Below are 16,784 nucleotides of genomic sequence, written 5' to 3' on the forward strand. Positions count from 1 at the left end.
GACTTGTAAACAAAAAACTCTTATGCAATAAAAATTAAAAAGGGTGATCTTTAACACTTACACTTTTTGCTGAATTAATAGCAAGCTGCAAAAGTTCACATAGTTACATAGGCATATGTCCCCATGGCTCTGTTTGGTTGATGTATAGGACGAGACATAGACACAAAAATACAAACATTAAAGACATAGACATAAAATATTTGTATCTATGTATTGTGTTTGGTAAAAATAATGAATAAAACACAAATATTTAAAAAAGATTGAATTATCCTTCATTTAACTACAATTTTTATTAACACCATTGCATACCCATCACCTCAAACGCTACATGTCATTACCATTAAATTTTTATTCCATTTCGTATTTTTTTCTTTTAATATCATCTCAAATTATCATTCAAATATTAAATATACAGATTTTTTGAAAAAAAAATAGAAAACCAAAGTCTAAAATTTATCAAAGATTAATTAAAATTTAAATAAATAAAAAATTAAATGTATATTTTTTTTTTGAAAAAAACGGGAGAACAAATTTGGTTGTAAAATCTAAAAGAGAAAGTAAAAACCAATATTTGAAGAGATAAGAGGACAAATTTTGAAAATTTAAAAATTGAATAAGGATAAAAGAGTAAAAAATTAGTGTCTCACAAGTTGTGTCTCAGTGTCTCATCAAATTGGAGGTACACAAATTTAGTGTCTCCGTGTCCATCTGTGTCCTCCTGTGTCCATCAAAAATCTGTGTCTCATCAAACCAAACAGCAGACATGTGTCACCGTGTCCATGTCTCAATGAGACATAGATATCATCCAAACACTACCTATAAGTCTCATGGCCCATGAATAATTAATGATATTTGGTATTGAGGGAGTACACACAGTAATTAGTCATAAAGATTTTTATTAAATAACAAAAGTAAGGGAGATAGATAGATAGATGGATGGATGGATGGATGGATGGGTAGTCAGGTTTTTATGGTAGGTGACTAAACAACCACCTTTGAGTTCACATGCCCTTTTCTTTATATGTATTACAGTATTATAAAATAAAAATCTATCCCAAAAATTTTCAACTCTTCATTCAAGTGCACAACCACTAAAAAAAGGGGCAAATATGAAATATGATATCAGAAAAACTATGCATAAAATTGAACTTAAACTCTATCACACCATCCAATTAATTGTCCCATAAAAGTGTACAAAAAAAAAGTAGCTGAAAATTCTAAAGATATCAGAAACACCTCTTAAACTGTCTAAGAAGACATGAAAAGAATCAATCAATGGAAAATTGAAAGCATATATGTCTATACAATTTTGAATGTAACTAAGAGATTTAGTTAAGAGAGATAAGTCCTAGCAGTGGTGCCTCTTCCCACCAATGCCTCTTATTATTATTAGAATCAGCATTGAAACTGTTGTTAGCTTCATCCTCTTCAGTAGTAGTAGCTGCTGCTGCTGGAACATTCAGATCAAGCAAATCCCTAACCCTAATTTCTTGAACTTGTTCTTCTTCCTGTTCCTCAATTTTGGCAGTGTGAGATCTCTTGTGTCCACCCAATGCTTGTCCAGAAGCAAAAACTTTCAGGCAAATTGGACACTCATGAACTTTGTTTACCTTCTTTGCTGTCTTGTTATCTTCTTCTTCAGCCTCATCATCATCATCTTCATCATCATAATCATCAAAACCAAGTTGTTCATTCTCTAAACTCTCAATTTTGTTGTTAGGAGAGAGTTCAGTCTCAATCTCAATCTCAATCTGAATGCTGTTATCATTGTTTGAACCAAAGCAACCCTTAATCTTCTTGTGACTTGCTCTATGCCCTCCAAGTGCTTGATAAGAATGGAAGATCCTCTTGCAAGTAGTACACTCAAACTTTCCCCTCTTATTAGCCGAATTCGAATTCGAATAATCCGAAATCTTCTCCTTGATTGAACTGTACTTCTTGCCATGTTCAAATCCATCATCCTCCAAATCCAAATCCAAAAGTTCTGCGCTTCTTCCTACTCTTCCAACCTCAGAACAAGCATTGATCTTCATCATCTTCTTGTCCTGAATTCTAGTCCTAAAAACCGAAGAAGACTCGGCAAGAGAATGAACACCACCATCACCAGCACTCCACCAATTACCAACATCTCTACTAAGCATCATCAAGCTCATAGCAACCTCTTCTTGCTCCTGCTCAATCTCAACCTCAGCCTCAGCCTCAGAGTAAACAGAACAAGAAGTTTTCGCAGCAAAACTAGTCGTCGAAGCAGAAGCATTGTTATACCTTCTTGTTGTTTTCCTCTTTGACCTTGTTCTCCTTCTTGGAGGAGCAGCAGTAGTGGCTTCATTATCAGATTGTGAATCCATTACAAGAAGCTTCTTCGTTGTCCAACAAGAATCTTGATCAGAGGCAGAAGCAGAAGAAGAGTGGGAATGGCGTTTCATGTGGCCAAACAAGGCCTTCCAAGAACTGAACCCTTTTCCACACTCTTTGCAAAGCTTGTCACACATCAACAAAGAAGAAAAAGAAGAAGAATTGTTGTTGTTGTTGTTGTTGTTGTTGTCTTCACTATTAGTTGATGAATCCGCAATGATCCTCCATGTCTTCTTGGGATTCTCCCTCAAACCATAGCCACTGCTGTTGTTAGTGATTGTTCCAGCTTCAGATGATGAAAGCTTCTCTTTCTCTTCGGCTTCATGGGTGTTGTTGGTCACGTGAGACCTCATGTGACCCCCTAAGGATCTTCCACTAGGGAAGCTCTTGTTGCAGAACTTGCACACGTGCCTCATCAGTTCTTGTTCTTGTTCTTGATGATGATGATCTTCTTCTTCCATTCTTGAAGATGCTTAAAGACAGAAACTTGCGGATCAGGGAAGGTAAAAGACAAAAAGGGTGTGTTAAGTTGTTGGAGAGTGAATCAGAGAATGTGAAAGAACGGTGAATTTATGGACCCAATAATGTGCTTCAGATCACATCTCACTGCAAATTAAAGAAAAAGATAGAGAGAGAGATTTAAGGCCCAAAAAGTGGGAAAAGAAAATAAGAGAGAGTAATAAGTAGTATTAAGCAAATTTCCTATTACTATGTTACTATAAGCTAAGCTTCTTTCTTTGGTAGTAGTTGTTGAGTTTCTAAGATAAGAAAAACAATTAATAATAATAATAATAATTAAATAAAGAAAAATATATAAAAAGATTAGAACTTGGAGTGGAGTGGAGTGGAGTGAGAGAAGAGTTTGTTACCAACCCTTTTTTCATATTTTTTTGTTACTAACTTACTACCTTTGATTTGATATTAATGATGAGTTGGAGATGAACGAGGCCAACTTGCCTTATATTTTTGGATGAGAAAAGAAAACCATGCATGGAAGCAAAGGTTAAAAGGGAGATGACACCACGTGTACCCTCTACTGATGACTCTTGATCCAACGGCATCAGGTTTGTACACGTCAGCATGTTCCTAGAAGCTAATAAAACTAACTCTCCTATTTTTTCTTTCGAAGTTCAAACTATTCCTGCTTTGTCTTGTTATCAAGGAAGGAAATGCCAATGCCAAATTGCCCATGTCTTACACACACACACACACTCACTTCCAAGTTCCAAGTGAAGTAAAACTGTGAAAGAGTTCCACAATCTGGCCGTTATTCTCATGTACTTTCTGTCAGTGTGGGACTACAAAAATAAGAAATGAAAAAAAAAAAAAAATCCAAGTGGGTCATTGCTCTCTATTCCATTTGCTTGCTTCATAGCCCAATCAGAGCCTCTTGCTATGCCCAAATGTTTCTTGAACTAGTCCAATTGGCCTCGCGTTGCGTGGTAATAACTATTAAAAAAACGGAGATTATACATCAACTAAATCAAATAACATGAATAGATTAATGGATTAATACTTAATAGTTAAAGATCACTTATTTTTTAAATTAGTTTTTAAATGATTTTTTAGTCAATTAATCTTTAAAAGATAAAACATAAATTAAATTGATCATTTCGTTAGTTAGATAATGACGTATTATATTAAGTGTCACGTGATAGGTTGATGTCATATGTCACAAGATAATTGATTGATGTGTCAGTTTAGTGACACCTAACACGCCACGTATCACTTGACATGTAAAAAATTTATTTATAATCGAAATAGTCCCTAAAAGTTCAGATGTAAGTCATTTTCATCTGTAAAATTTTAAAAATTAATCAAATTAGTCTTTATATAAAATTTTTTATTTTTTTCATAATATTAAATTTAAAATATTTTTTAATAGTACTAATTTTAATATTATTTTTTAGATCTTAATAAACAAAATTTTTTTACATAAAATAATAAAAATAACTAAATTATTATAAAGTTATTTTGTCATTTGTATTTTAAAATTTTACATTTTTAAATTATAATTTTTTATAAAGTTATCTTATGACGGCATAAACACCATTCATAAGATACATATGGTAAACCGAGTTAAACATGAGAATCATTTATAGTGGACGGCGGAGATTTTCATACTTGAACATATAGAGACATCAAATATAATGAGTACTTCGGAAATGATATATTTCGCCTTGTTTTCTAGATCTTTTGCGGTCCACACAGCGAGCCATGGCTCCGGCTCATGACAGTTATGAAGCTGACCGTATTTCAACCGCTAAAAATACAGTATCTAGACAGAAAAAGAGGACAAGTTATGCTCTACAACATAAATGACATGCTCATTTTACTAATAGTCATTGAATGCATCTTACCAGCATGACGAACATGTAGCCCTTGCACGTTTTGTTCCCTTTGAGCTTATACTTCTCGACTGCTGTGTCCAACCATTTTAGAGTTTGCAACGGCTAATTGAATCTTTTGGGATCAGAAACATACAAGATGGGGTAAATGTGCCATGGCGAAATAACCTACTATGTTGTAGGGCACATGAACTTTTTTAGCACCACTAGTATAAAATATCTCCTAAACTCCATCCTGTCTGATTTCGTTGCTATAGGACAGCTGTATATCAAATTCTGGAGTTCAGTTGTTGTCCATCTATGGAACCTCTTTTTGATAGCCACGTGAGCCGGATTTTCGACGTCCAAGGATGGGAATGGATCGCCTACAACATGTCCGTGTGTCAGTCCAAAATAAACTATATATACATAATAATATTTGTACGAATATGCCCATGGCACACTAATTAATTCGAAAAGAGGAACTTACCACGAGACGAAATGCCGAAAACCCGCCCGATTACCTCGGCATTAAGGCGGATGTTGCCAACGTCGACTATCAAGGCTCTTGTCTCAACATCGTACAATTCAGCCAGATGAACTATGATGGCCTGCTTCATAGCCCAATCCAAAACAAGCATCAAGAATCCGAACCCAATTACATCTATCTCTGCAAGCATCTCAACTGCATTGTTTTTAGTGAGCTGGCTCATCATGTCATGAATGTAGCTGGACGAGCATCGCGACTCTAATAATTTCTGTCAATAGCAATAGTAGCTGTAAGTCACAAATATGATCATGTGAAAATACACGTTGATAACAGTAAATACCATTTTACCTTTTTTTCCTTTCTCGATTGGCTTTTCAGCAACACAAACATTTTATAATCTGTAAATAACCATTTTTGGATAAGTATTCACACAAGCTAAAATTGCGACATAATCACATTCAAACTAGATAACAACATACAATAATTCAGATAAATTCAAACACCTCTACAACACATCTATTTGGACATGTAAATTCTTATTGTTTTTTTAATCTTTCTCTTTTAGTCCGTTCAATAAATAATTGCATTGTGTATAACATAATATATATATATATATATATATATATATATATATATATATATATATATATCACTAAATTAAATAAACTATATACAAGTAGACCGTTCAAAACCAAAAAATAATGCCTTTTTCAAAACCCACACACTTCACTAAATCGAATGTGAATCTAAACTTTTCGGCTAGTAAATAGTTTTAAATTTCCTCATAAAAAAGGGACAAAGGCAAGAACTATATTTATTATTAAACATCAGTTTAATATAGTACATGCTACTAATGTTGAAGTTTAGTGTTGAAATTGTTTTAGTATCTTACCAATGTTGATTATGTTATAATAAAGTTTTTCAGGCGTTCTAAACCTACACTTAACTAATTATCTTTGTTGATAATCGATCAAGAATCATCCACATACATACTAAAAACAATATACATTTATCATGATCGGAAACATATACATAAAAATCTATAGAAAAAAGGGCCATGTTTCACAGTGTCTAGTTAAATTAACATATTGCGCATGCGTAGTTGAAATTGCGATATAATCACATTCAAACTAGAGAACAAAATACAGCAATTCAGATAAATTCAAACAACTCTACAACACACATATTTGGACAAGTAAATACACAAAAATCGGTCAAGAATCATCCACATGCATACTAAAAGCAATATACGTCTATATTCACCACAATCGAACCCAATTTTATTCCAGGAAAAAAACCAAAACACTTAAAACTCTGTTTTCACGCATTTTTGGCCAATTCAAAAAAAAAAATAACAAATAATATTTGTGAAAACCCAATTTAAATCCTAAATCAAACCTCTAGTTGTAATTAGAGGCAACATCCTATAAAATGTTAGGTATACACCATATGAATGGGTCATTATATGTGTAATCATATATTTGAAATCTACTATAAAAATTTATTCCACTTCATTATCAAAGTGATTCATTATTTCGCTAAAAAAATATGTAAATTATACTCCTAAAAATCTACTATAATCAACCCTTTCCATTAAGAAAAAAACCTACAACAACATGGCACTTTCATACTACGTTGTTGTTACTGCTACTTCCCTGCCAATAAATTAACTAAGAAACACTTAATATTAGAGAAAACCCAATTCAAAAGCAACATCCAATAATTCGTTTAGTATACACTATATGGGTGTGTTACTACATGGTCTGATACAAAATCAAGTAACATCCATTAGCTTCATACCAAAATCAAACAACACCAATGATCAAATACTAACCGATTAGTACTTTTAGGCGAGGCTTCAAGGCGCGATCAGGTGAAGTCCGATGATGCGTTCTTCAGAGCAGAGCAGGGAAGCTTCAATGGCGCTGCGACAACGACATGCAGCAGCAGCGGCGCACTGTGGGTGAGAATCAGACCCCCCGATTGCTCACACGTGGGCGGCACGACGGCGCTGCGGCAGTCTGGACCGAACCTCTGACGAACGTGGCTGGTTGCATGTGGATGGGATGGAGGTGTTGCGACATTTTGGGGGTGAGCTTCCAAGGCCGGTTGTTGCCCGCACATGGACGGACGGAGGCGCTGCGGCGGTTGATGGCAAACCCGGTTGTGAGGCTCTACCGTGGATAGTTTTTGAATGCTGTTGAAGTGAAACGGTGAAAAGGGGAGTTTGGTTAGGGTTAATTTTGTTCACCTGGGGTTAATTTTGGATGTTGCTTATATGGTGAAATGGGTTTTGGGACCAGCCTAATAGGAGTTAGCAGAAGTTGGCTGAACCCCTCTTAATTCTTCAGCAAAATTGTATAATTAATTGTGTTTTTAATTTATAATTTTGGTTATGTTATAAAACAGGATGAAAATTTAACTTCGTCATTAAAAGACAAAAAGATTGAACATAGTAAAAATTCTTTAACTATGCCTATGGAGGAGTAGTAGATTTTGAAAGCATTTATATTTCTTAATTTATTTATATTCTTAAAAAATTAAAATTGAAGTTGAAGTACTTTCTTTTTTGTTTTTATTTATGCATATTATAGGCTTTGATATGTAATTGTTATTGGAATTTTTCGTTATATTGATTTAGACCTAGAAGTTATTGATATATAATTAATAATTGTCATTAGGGTTTTTATTGAAGTTTTTCTTTCTCTTAGATTTACTAATTTAGAATGTAAACTTTTTTTCTTCATGCCATTACCATCATTTTTTAGTTATAACTCATGAATTTGATAATAGCAATTAAAAAAAAAAAGAGACAGAAAAAAATTCGGTTTGGGATGACTTGTGAAACAGTAGACTAACATAGTGCAAATACAGATCTCTCTCAAAGCAGCCCATATATATTGCGAGCTAGTCCAACATGGTCCGTTAATATTATTTAGCCCATTGTAGTCTTGGTTAAATAGACCGAGATATCCGTACACCCACCTATACATATAAGTAAGGTAATGAGAATGTAGTTGCTAATATATATTTTCCAGGAGATATTCCTTAATCACTATCCTTACTTTTAAGTTGTTAGGTTTAAGTATATGAATGATTTGTATGCAACTGATTCTGATTTTGTTTCTATATATGATGCTTGTGAGAATTGTGTAAATAACAAATTCTATAAACATGATGTTTCTTTTAGAGGTCATAAAATTTGTGTGCTTACGTGCTCATCAGAGAATTGGTTGTTAATAAATTACATAGTGATGATCTAATAAGTCACTTTAGAATTCAAAAGATATTAAATATTTTAACTGAGCATTTTTTTTTTGCCTCATATGCATAAAAATGTTGAAAGAATGTATTCTAGATGTGTTACATATAAGTAAACTAAATCTAAATCCTTACCACATGAGTTATATACTCTTTTCTCTGTTTTTACTCGTTGTTGAATTGATATTTTTATGAATTTTGTGCTGAAATTACTTAAGACATGAGAAGTAGAGATAGCATCTTTGTTGTTGTGGATAGGTTTAGCAAAAATGATATATTTTATTGCATGTCATAAAACTAATGATGCTACACACATTGTTAATTATTCTTTTAAGAAGTTGTTCGTTTGCATGGTGTTCCTAGGTCCATTATATTTGACTGTGATGCTAAGTTTCTTAGTAAGTTTTAAAGGATCCTATGGGATAAGTTAAGAACTAAGCTATTGTATTTTATTATTTATCATTTAGAAATTGATGGACAAATTGAGGTGGTTAATAGGACATTAAGAATATTTTGCATGTTGTGGTAGGTAAGAATTTAAAGACTTACAAGAACTGTATGCTATTTATTGAGTTTACTTATAATAGTTATATTCATTCTTCTAATGGTTATTCTCCTTTTGAAATTGTCTATGATTTTAACCCTTTGACTATTTTAGATTTAATGCATCTACTTTTAAGCGATCTTATTACTTAAATGAAAAAAAAAAGGCTGAAAAGGTTAAAACAATATATGAGAAGGCTTGTGACATGATTGAAAGGAGGAACTAGTCTACGACTGAAAGGGTAAACAAGGGTCAAAAGCATATAATCTTTGAACCAGGAGATTGGATTTGGGTTCATTTGAGAAATGAGAGGTTTTCTACTAAAAAAAAAATTTAACTTGATGTTAGAAGAGATGGTCCATTCCAAGTGCCAGAAAAAATTAATGATATTACCTACAAACTTAGATCTGCCAGGCGACTATAATATTTCAACTACTTTCAATGTTTTTGATATTTCTCTTTTTTGATATAGATACAAATTTCAGGATGAATTTTTTTTAGTAATGAGAGAATGATACATGTTTAAGAAGACAATTTGGACATCCAAACACAAAGGGACAAAATGAAGAGTTTATACTTTTTGAAGGTCTTATCACTAGAGTACGTATAAAGAAGTTTAAGAAGAGTTTTGAAAACTTGACAATACTCATATATGAAGAAATACATCAATTGTTAGTCAAGAAAGAAAAGAAATGTGCATTGGGTTAAATTAGGACAACAAAAAGCCCAAAAAAATCTTTCAAGTTCATTGGGAGCACAAGCCTAGCATTAATTTCGAATTTATTTGGTCTATATTTTAATTTGATTTATTGTTAGATTTGTCAAAAGATTTGATTTAGTTTTGATTTGTTAGTAGTATTTTTAGGAGTTTAAAATTTAAATCAAATATGATCTGATCTAATAAAATCAAATTTGATTTAAATTAGTTATTATATCTTTAGTAGTTTGAATTTAAATCAAATATGATTTGATATAAAAAGATCAAATTAGTAGAATTAATTTTGGAGTCATATCTTTCATTTAATTTCAGATTTTATAGTTTTATTTTAGAAAAATTTGATCCACATTAAGATTGATTTATTAAAAGCTTATTTAAATACTTTTTGTAAAATAATTGGAACACTATTATTGAAAATTTTGAATTTACTTTATGCATGTTTTTTTATGTATATACTAGTGAAATGAGTGATTTATTTTACTTGTTGCATAAAAAAATTGAATGATACAGTTATACCGTCTAAGATCATTTTTAGTGTTTTTTTTTTAATTTCATTTATTTGATGTAGCTTGTAAAAGATAAATTCTTTAAAGGTTTGTTAAAAAAATCCTTTCAATAATGTAAGTTGTTAACAACATATTTTTTAGGAGGTCTAATAACCCTTATTTTTTTGTTGTTTCCTTTATATCTTTTGTTAATTGTTTTATTTCTTATCAATATGGTTGATAAATCAGTCATTTAGTGTTTTAAAATGATTAAAGTAGTTGTTAGTCGAAAAATATTTTCAATTAGGATAAGCTAATTTGAAATATTGAAGAGGTGTTAGGATGGAAGCGAAGGTCGAAATGACGCACGTGGAGGTATTTATTGGAAGTTATTCTACATGGACTCGATTTATACATCTTTGGAAATCGAACAAGTATTCGATTGAAGAATCGAACGGGTGTTTGACTAAAGAATCGGACGGTTATACTAAGTAGAGAAGTTGAAGGCTGTAACAGCCCAGACCACCCGCTAGCACGATATTGTCCGCTTTGGCACACAAGGCCTCACGATTTTACCTTTAACGATAGGGATGATAGCCGAAGACCACACACTCACTCGTCAAAATGTGTCATGCTAGGGAGAGGTATCCACACCCTTATAAGGCATGCTTCGTTCCCCTCCCCAATCGATGTGGGACTTTACAATCCACCACCCTAAGGGAGCCCAGCGCCCTTGCTGGCACATCGATCCGGGCTCCGGCTCTGATACCATCTGTAACAGCCCAGACCACTGGTGCGGTATTTATAAGCCACAAACTAACCGTCAAGTGCACCGGGTCGTACCAAGTAATACCTCAGGTGAGTGAGGGTCGATCCCACGAGGATTGATGGATCAAGCAACAATAATTAAGTGATAAGCTTAGTCAGGCAAACAGAAAGTAATGTTTGGGCAATATAAAAGACATTAAACAATATAAAGAATATTGAAGCAAGACAAGTAAATGAGTTGGGAAGAAAATATGGAGAAAACAGTTAAGGTTTCAGAGTTATCTAATTTTCTGGATTAACTTTTCTCACTAACTATTCTAATCATGTAGGATTTAATTTATGGCAAACTATATGTGACTAGACCCTAATTCCTTAGACCTTTCTAGTCTCCTCTAAAATTCATCAACAGCCAATTCCTTGGTCAATTAATTCCAATTAGAGGGTGATGATCAAATTCCAGTTTATATGCCACAAAATTCTAATTACCCAAAAAATAAAAGGATTATATGTCACGTATCCCGTTAAATCCAGATACTTAAAATTTAGGAGAATATGTTTTCAAGCTATTGTTCAAGTAAAGAGCTTTTCGAAGTTATACAAGAACTCAAATAGAAAGAGGGTCATACTTCCGTTCCACCCAAATTCATAAGATAAAGAGCGAAAATAATTCTTAAATTATAAATCCATACATGAATTAAGATAGAAAAAGCAATAAAATTAATCCATACAAATAGACAGAGCTCCTAACCTTAACAGTGGAGGTTTAGTTGCTCATGGTTCAAAGAAAAATAAGGATTGTAAATTGAAATGGAATAATGTTGTCTTGGAACCACCCTGTTGGCATCCCTTTTTATATCTAATCCTAATTAATTTAAAATCTAATTTCTAAAACTAACATAATATCTTTTCCTAAAACTAATATTTGAATTTAAATTTGAATTGATTAACAAGTCTTCAGTTGATGGGTGGGGACCACTTGTTTTGTCCATTCTGTAGCTTCTAATCTGTGTTTTCTGGGCTGAAAATTGAGTCAAAACACCCTAGAAATCGCCTCCAGCATTTTTTGCATTTTCTGCACGTGGCGCATGTCAAACGTACGCGTCAGTCACGCACGTCGATGGTCTTTTTCGCGAGTCACGCGGACGCGTCGGTCACGCACACGCGTCGCTGTGCAAATATTCAAATCATGCGTACGTGTCAGTCACGCGTACGCGTCGTCATGGAAAGCTCCAAATCACGCGCACGCGTCTATCACGCGTACGCGTCGCTCCTCGCTGCCATCTCCTTTGGTTCTTGTGCTGCAGAAACTTCATCAAATCCAGTCGAATGCTAGCTAAAATAAACAAAATTGCAAAAGACTCAAAGTAGCATCCATATTGGCTAAAATATAATTAATTGTTTATTAAACTCAATGATGAGCAGATAATTTATACGCTTTTTGGCATTGTTTTTAGTATGTTTTTAATAGAATCTAGTTACTTTTAGGGATGTTTTCATTAGTTTTTATGTTAAATTTACATTTCTGGACTTTACTATGAGTTTGTGTGTTTTTCTGTGATTTCAGGTATTTTCTGGCTGAAATTGAGGGACTTGAGCAAAAATCAGATTCAGAGGTTGAAGAAGGACTGCTGATGCTGTTGGATTCTGACCTCCCTGCACTCAAAATGGATTTTCTGGAGTTACAGAACTCAAAATGGCACGCTTTCAATTGCGTTGGAAAGTAGACATCCAGGGATTTCCAGAAATATATAATAGTCCATACTTTGCCCAAGTTTAGATGACGCAAACTGGCGTTCAACGCCAGCTCTCTGCCCAATTCTGGCGTCCAGCGCCAGAAACAAGTTGCAAAGTGGAGTTCAACGCCCAAAATGGCACAAAAGCTGGCGTTCAACTCCAAGAATGACCTCTCCACGTGTAGACTTCAAGATCAGCCCAAGCACACACCAAGTGGGCCCCGGAAGTGAATTTATGCATCAATTACTTACTTCTGTAAACCCTAGTGACTAGTTTAGTATAAATAGGACTTTTTACTATTGTATTAGACATCCTGAGTTTTATCTTCGGATCATAGAAGTCTTGGTTACTCCGGTTCCCCTCTGGGGCCGAGACCAATAAACTCCATTATCACTTATGTATTTTCAACGGTAGAGTTTCTACACTCCATAGATTAAGGTGTGGAGCTCTGCTGTTCCTCAAAGATTAATGCAAAGTACTACTGTTTTTCTATTCAATTCAACTTGTTCCGCTTCTAAGATATTCATTCACACTTCAACCTAAATGTGATGAACGTGACAATCATCATCATTCCTTATGAATGCGTGCCTGACAACCACTTCCGTTCTACCTTAGATTGAATGAGTATCTCTTAGATCTCTTAATCAGAATCTTCGTGGTGTAAGCTAGATTGATGGCGGCATTCATGAGAATCCGGAAAGTCTAAACCTTGTCTGTGGTATTCCGAGTAGGATTCAGGGATTGAATGACTGTGACGAGCTTCAAACTCGCGAGTGCTGGGCGTAGTGACAGATGCAAAAGGAAGGTGAATCCTATTCCAGCATGATCGGGAACCTCAGATGATTAGCCGTGCTGTGACAGAGCATTTGGACCATTTTCACAAGAGGAGGGGATGTAACCATTGACAACGGTGATGCCCTTGCATAAAGCCAGCCATGGAAAGGAGTAAGACTGATTGGATGAAGACAGCAGGAAAGCAGAGATTCAGAGGAACGGAAGCATCTCTACACGCTTATCTGAAATTCTCACCAATGAATTACATAAGTGTTTCTATCCTTAGTTTATTATTTATTTTCGAAAACTCCATAACTATTCTATATCCGCCTGACTGAGATTTACAAGGTGACCATAGCTTGCTTCATACCAACAATCTCCGTGGGATCGACCCTTACTCACGTAAGGTTTATTACTTGGACGACCCAGTGCACTTGCTGGTTAGTTGTATCGAAGTTGTGACAAATTATGAATTGAGATTAGAGCACCAAGTTTTTGGAGCCATTACGAGAGATCACAATTTCGTGCACCAAGTTTTTGGCGCCGTTGCCAGGGATTATTCGAGTTTGGACAACTGACGGTTCATCTTGTTGCTCAGATTAGGTAATTTTCTTTTTGTTTATTTTCAAAAATTTTTCACAAAAATCTTTCAAAAAAAAAAATTTCTCCTTTGTTTTCGAAAAAAAATTTAAAAAAAAAATGTTTTCAAAAATATATTTGTTCTTCAGAATTTTTAAGAATGAATTCTAGAGTTTCATGAAGCATGTTGAAGTGTGCTGGCTATAAAACCATGTCTAAATTCTTTTGGACAGAGGTTTTGGCTTAAAATTGAATGAATTACTCCCATATTTATGCTAAAGCTTGACTGGCTATTAAGCCATGTCTAACCCTCAGATTGGAGCTTTAGACTAAGAATTGAAGATTCCTGGAATTCATATTAAAAATTTTGAAATCCTTATTTATCTTTTTCAAATAATTTTCGAAAAATCCAAAAAGAAATTAGAAAATCATAAAAATAAAAAATATTTTGTGTTTCTTGTTTGAGTCTTGAGTCAAATTTAAAGTTTGGTGTCAATTGCATATTCATCTTGCATTTTTCGAAAATTCATGCATTCATAGTGTTCTTCATGATCTTCAAGTTGTTCTTGGTAAGTCTTCTTGTTTGATCTTGATGTTTTCTTGTTTTGTGTTGTATGGTGTTTTTCATATGCATTCTTGAATTCTTAGTGCCTAAACATTAAAGATTTCTAAGTTTGGTGTCTTGCATGTTTTCTTTACATATAAAAATTTTTCAAAAAAATAAGTCTTGATGTTCATCATGACATTTAAAGTATTCTTGGTGTTCATCTTGACATTCATAGCATTCTTGCATGCATTCATTGTTTTGATCTAAAATTTCCATGCATTGAGCATTTTTAGTGTTTTTCTCTCTCATCATTAAAAATTCAAAAATAAAAAAATATCTTTCCCTCTTTTCTCTCATAATTTCGAAAATTAGATTTGACTTTTTCAAAACTTTTTAAAATCTAGTTATTTTTATGAGTCAAATCAAATTTTCAATTTAAAAATCTTATCTTTTTCAAAATCTTTTTCAAAAATCAAATCTTTTTCATTTTTCTTAGTTATTTTCGAAAATTTTAAAAATACTTTTCAAAAATCTTTTTCTTATTTTTATATCAAATTTTCGAAAATAACAATAACAATTAATGTTTTGATTCAAAAATTTCAAGTTTGTTACTTACTTGTTAAGAAAGATTCAAACTTTGAGTTCTAAAATCATATCTTGTGATTTCTTGTGAATCAAGTCATTAATTGTGATTTTAAAAATCAAATCTTTTTCAAAACTAATTTCAATCATATCTTTTCAAAAATATCTCTTTATCTTATCTTTTTCAAAATTTGATTTTAAAATATATTTTCTAACCTCTTATCTTCTTATCTTTTCAAAATTGATTTTCAAATTTGTGTCAACTAACTAACTAACATTTTGTTTGTTTCTTATCTTTTTCAAAACTACCTAACTAACTCTCTCTCTCTCTCTCTAATTTTCGAAAATATCTTTCCTCTTTTTCAAAACTTCTTTTTAATTAACTAATTATTTTAATTTTTGATTTTCGAAAATTACTAACCTTTTTCAAAAACCATTTTCGAAAATCACTAACTCTTTTTCAAAAATTGTTTTCGAAAATTCTCTCTCTCTCTTATCTCCTTCTATTAATTTATTCATCTACTAACACTTCATCTCACCCAAATTCGAACCCCCTCTTCCATCTGTGTTCGGATTTCTTCTTCTTCTTTTCTTCTACTCACACTAGGACCTCTATACTGTGGTAAAAAGGACCCCTATTATTATTATTTTTCTATTCTCTCTTTTTCATATGAGCAGGAGCAAAGACAAGAACATTCTTGTTGAAGCAGATCCAGAACCTGAAAGTACTCTGAAGAGGAAACTAAGAGAAGCTAAATTACAACAATCCAGCAAGCACCTTTCAGAAATTTTCGAACTGGAAGAGGAGATGGCAGTCGAAAATAATAATAATGCAAGGAGGATGCTTGGTGACTTTACTGCACCTAATTCCAATTTACATGGAAGAAGCATCTCCATCCCTGCCATTGGAGCAAATAATTTTGAGCTGAAACCTCAATTAGTTTCTCTGATGCAGCAGAACTGCAAGTTTCATGGACTTCCATCTGAAGATCCTTTTCAGTTCTTAACTGAATTCTTGCAGATATGTGATACTGTTAAGACTAATGGAGTAGATCCTGAAGTCTACAGGCTCATGCTTTTCCCTTTTTCTGTGAGAGACAGAGCTAGAATATGGTTGGACTCTCAACCTAAGGATAGCCTGAACTCTTGGGATAAGCTGGTCAAGGCTTTCTTAGCTAAGTTCTTTCCTCCTCAAAAGCTGAGTAAGCTTAGAGTGGATGTTCAGACCTTCAGACAAAAAGAAGATGAATTCCTTTATGAAGCTTGGGAGAGATACAAAGGACTGACCAAAAAGTGTCCTTCTGACATGCTTTCAGAATGGACCATCCTGGATATATTCTATGATGGTCTGTCTGAATTAGCTAAGATGTCATTGGATACTTCTGCAGGTGGATCCATTCACCTAAAGAAAACGCCTGCAGAAGCTCAAGAACTCATTGACATGGTTGCTAATAACCAGTTCATGTACACTTCTGAGAGGAATCCTGTGAGTAATGGGACGCCTATGAAGAAGGGAGTTCTTGAAATTGATACTCTGAATGCCATATTGGCTCAGAACAAAATATTGACTCAGCAAGTCAATATGATTTCTCAGAGTCTGAATAGAATGCAAGCTGCATC

The 16,784-nt window shown here is 33.6% G+C and overlaps 2 protein-coding genes and 1 non-coding gene across 3 annotated transcripts; all 3 read right to left on the reverse strand.

Annotated features, from left to right (window-relative positions):
- Nucleotides 1-1,143: 1,143 nt before the first annotated feature.
- Nucleotides 1,144-3,171, reverse strand: LOC112722569 (uncharacterized). Its single transcript, XM_025773636.3, has one exon. It carries the CDS (start codon nt 2,814-2,816, stop codon nt 1,329-1,331), a length of 1,488 nt encoding a protein of 495 aa, XP_025629421.1. The 5' UTR covers nt 2,817-3,171; the 3' UTR covers nt 1,144-1,328.
- Nucleotides 3,172-4,468: 1,297 nt separating this feature from the next.
- LOC112724048 (uncharacterized) lies at nt 4,469-7,584 on the reverse strand. The gene is made up of 4 exons (XM_025775347.3): nt 7,007-7,584; nt 5,521-5,570; nt 5,173-5,440; nt 4,469-5,068 (listed from the first exon to the last, which is right to left on the reverse strand). Exons 2-4 carry the CDS (start codon nt 5,560-5,562, stop codon nt 4,875-4,877), a joined length of 504 nt encoding a protein of 167 aa, XP_025631132.1. The 5' UTR covers nt 5,563-5,570; nt 7,007-7,584; the 3' UTR covers nt 4,469-4,874.
- Nucleotides 7,585-16,368: 8,784 nt separating this feature from the next.
- Nucleotides 16,369-16,476, reverse strand: LOC112724318 (small nucleolar RNA R71). The gene has a single exon (XR_003163486.1). It is a non-coding gene; the product is annotated as a small nucleolar RNA R71 (small nucleolar RNA).
- Nucleotides 16,477-16,784: the final 308 nt, after the last annotated feature.

The sequence above is a fragment of the Arachis hypogaea genome, chromosome 11 (assembly GCF_003086295.3).
Source record: "Arachis hypogaea cultivar Tifrunner chromosome 11, arahy.Tifrunner.gnm2.J5K5, whole genome shotgun sequence".
NCBI classification, from domain to species: Eukaryota; Viridiplantae; Streptophyta; class Magnoliopsida; order Fabales; family Fabaceae; genus Arachis; species Arachis hypogaea.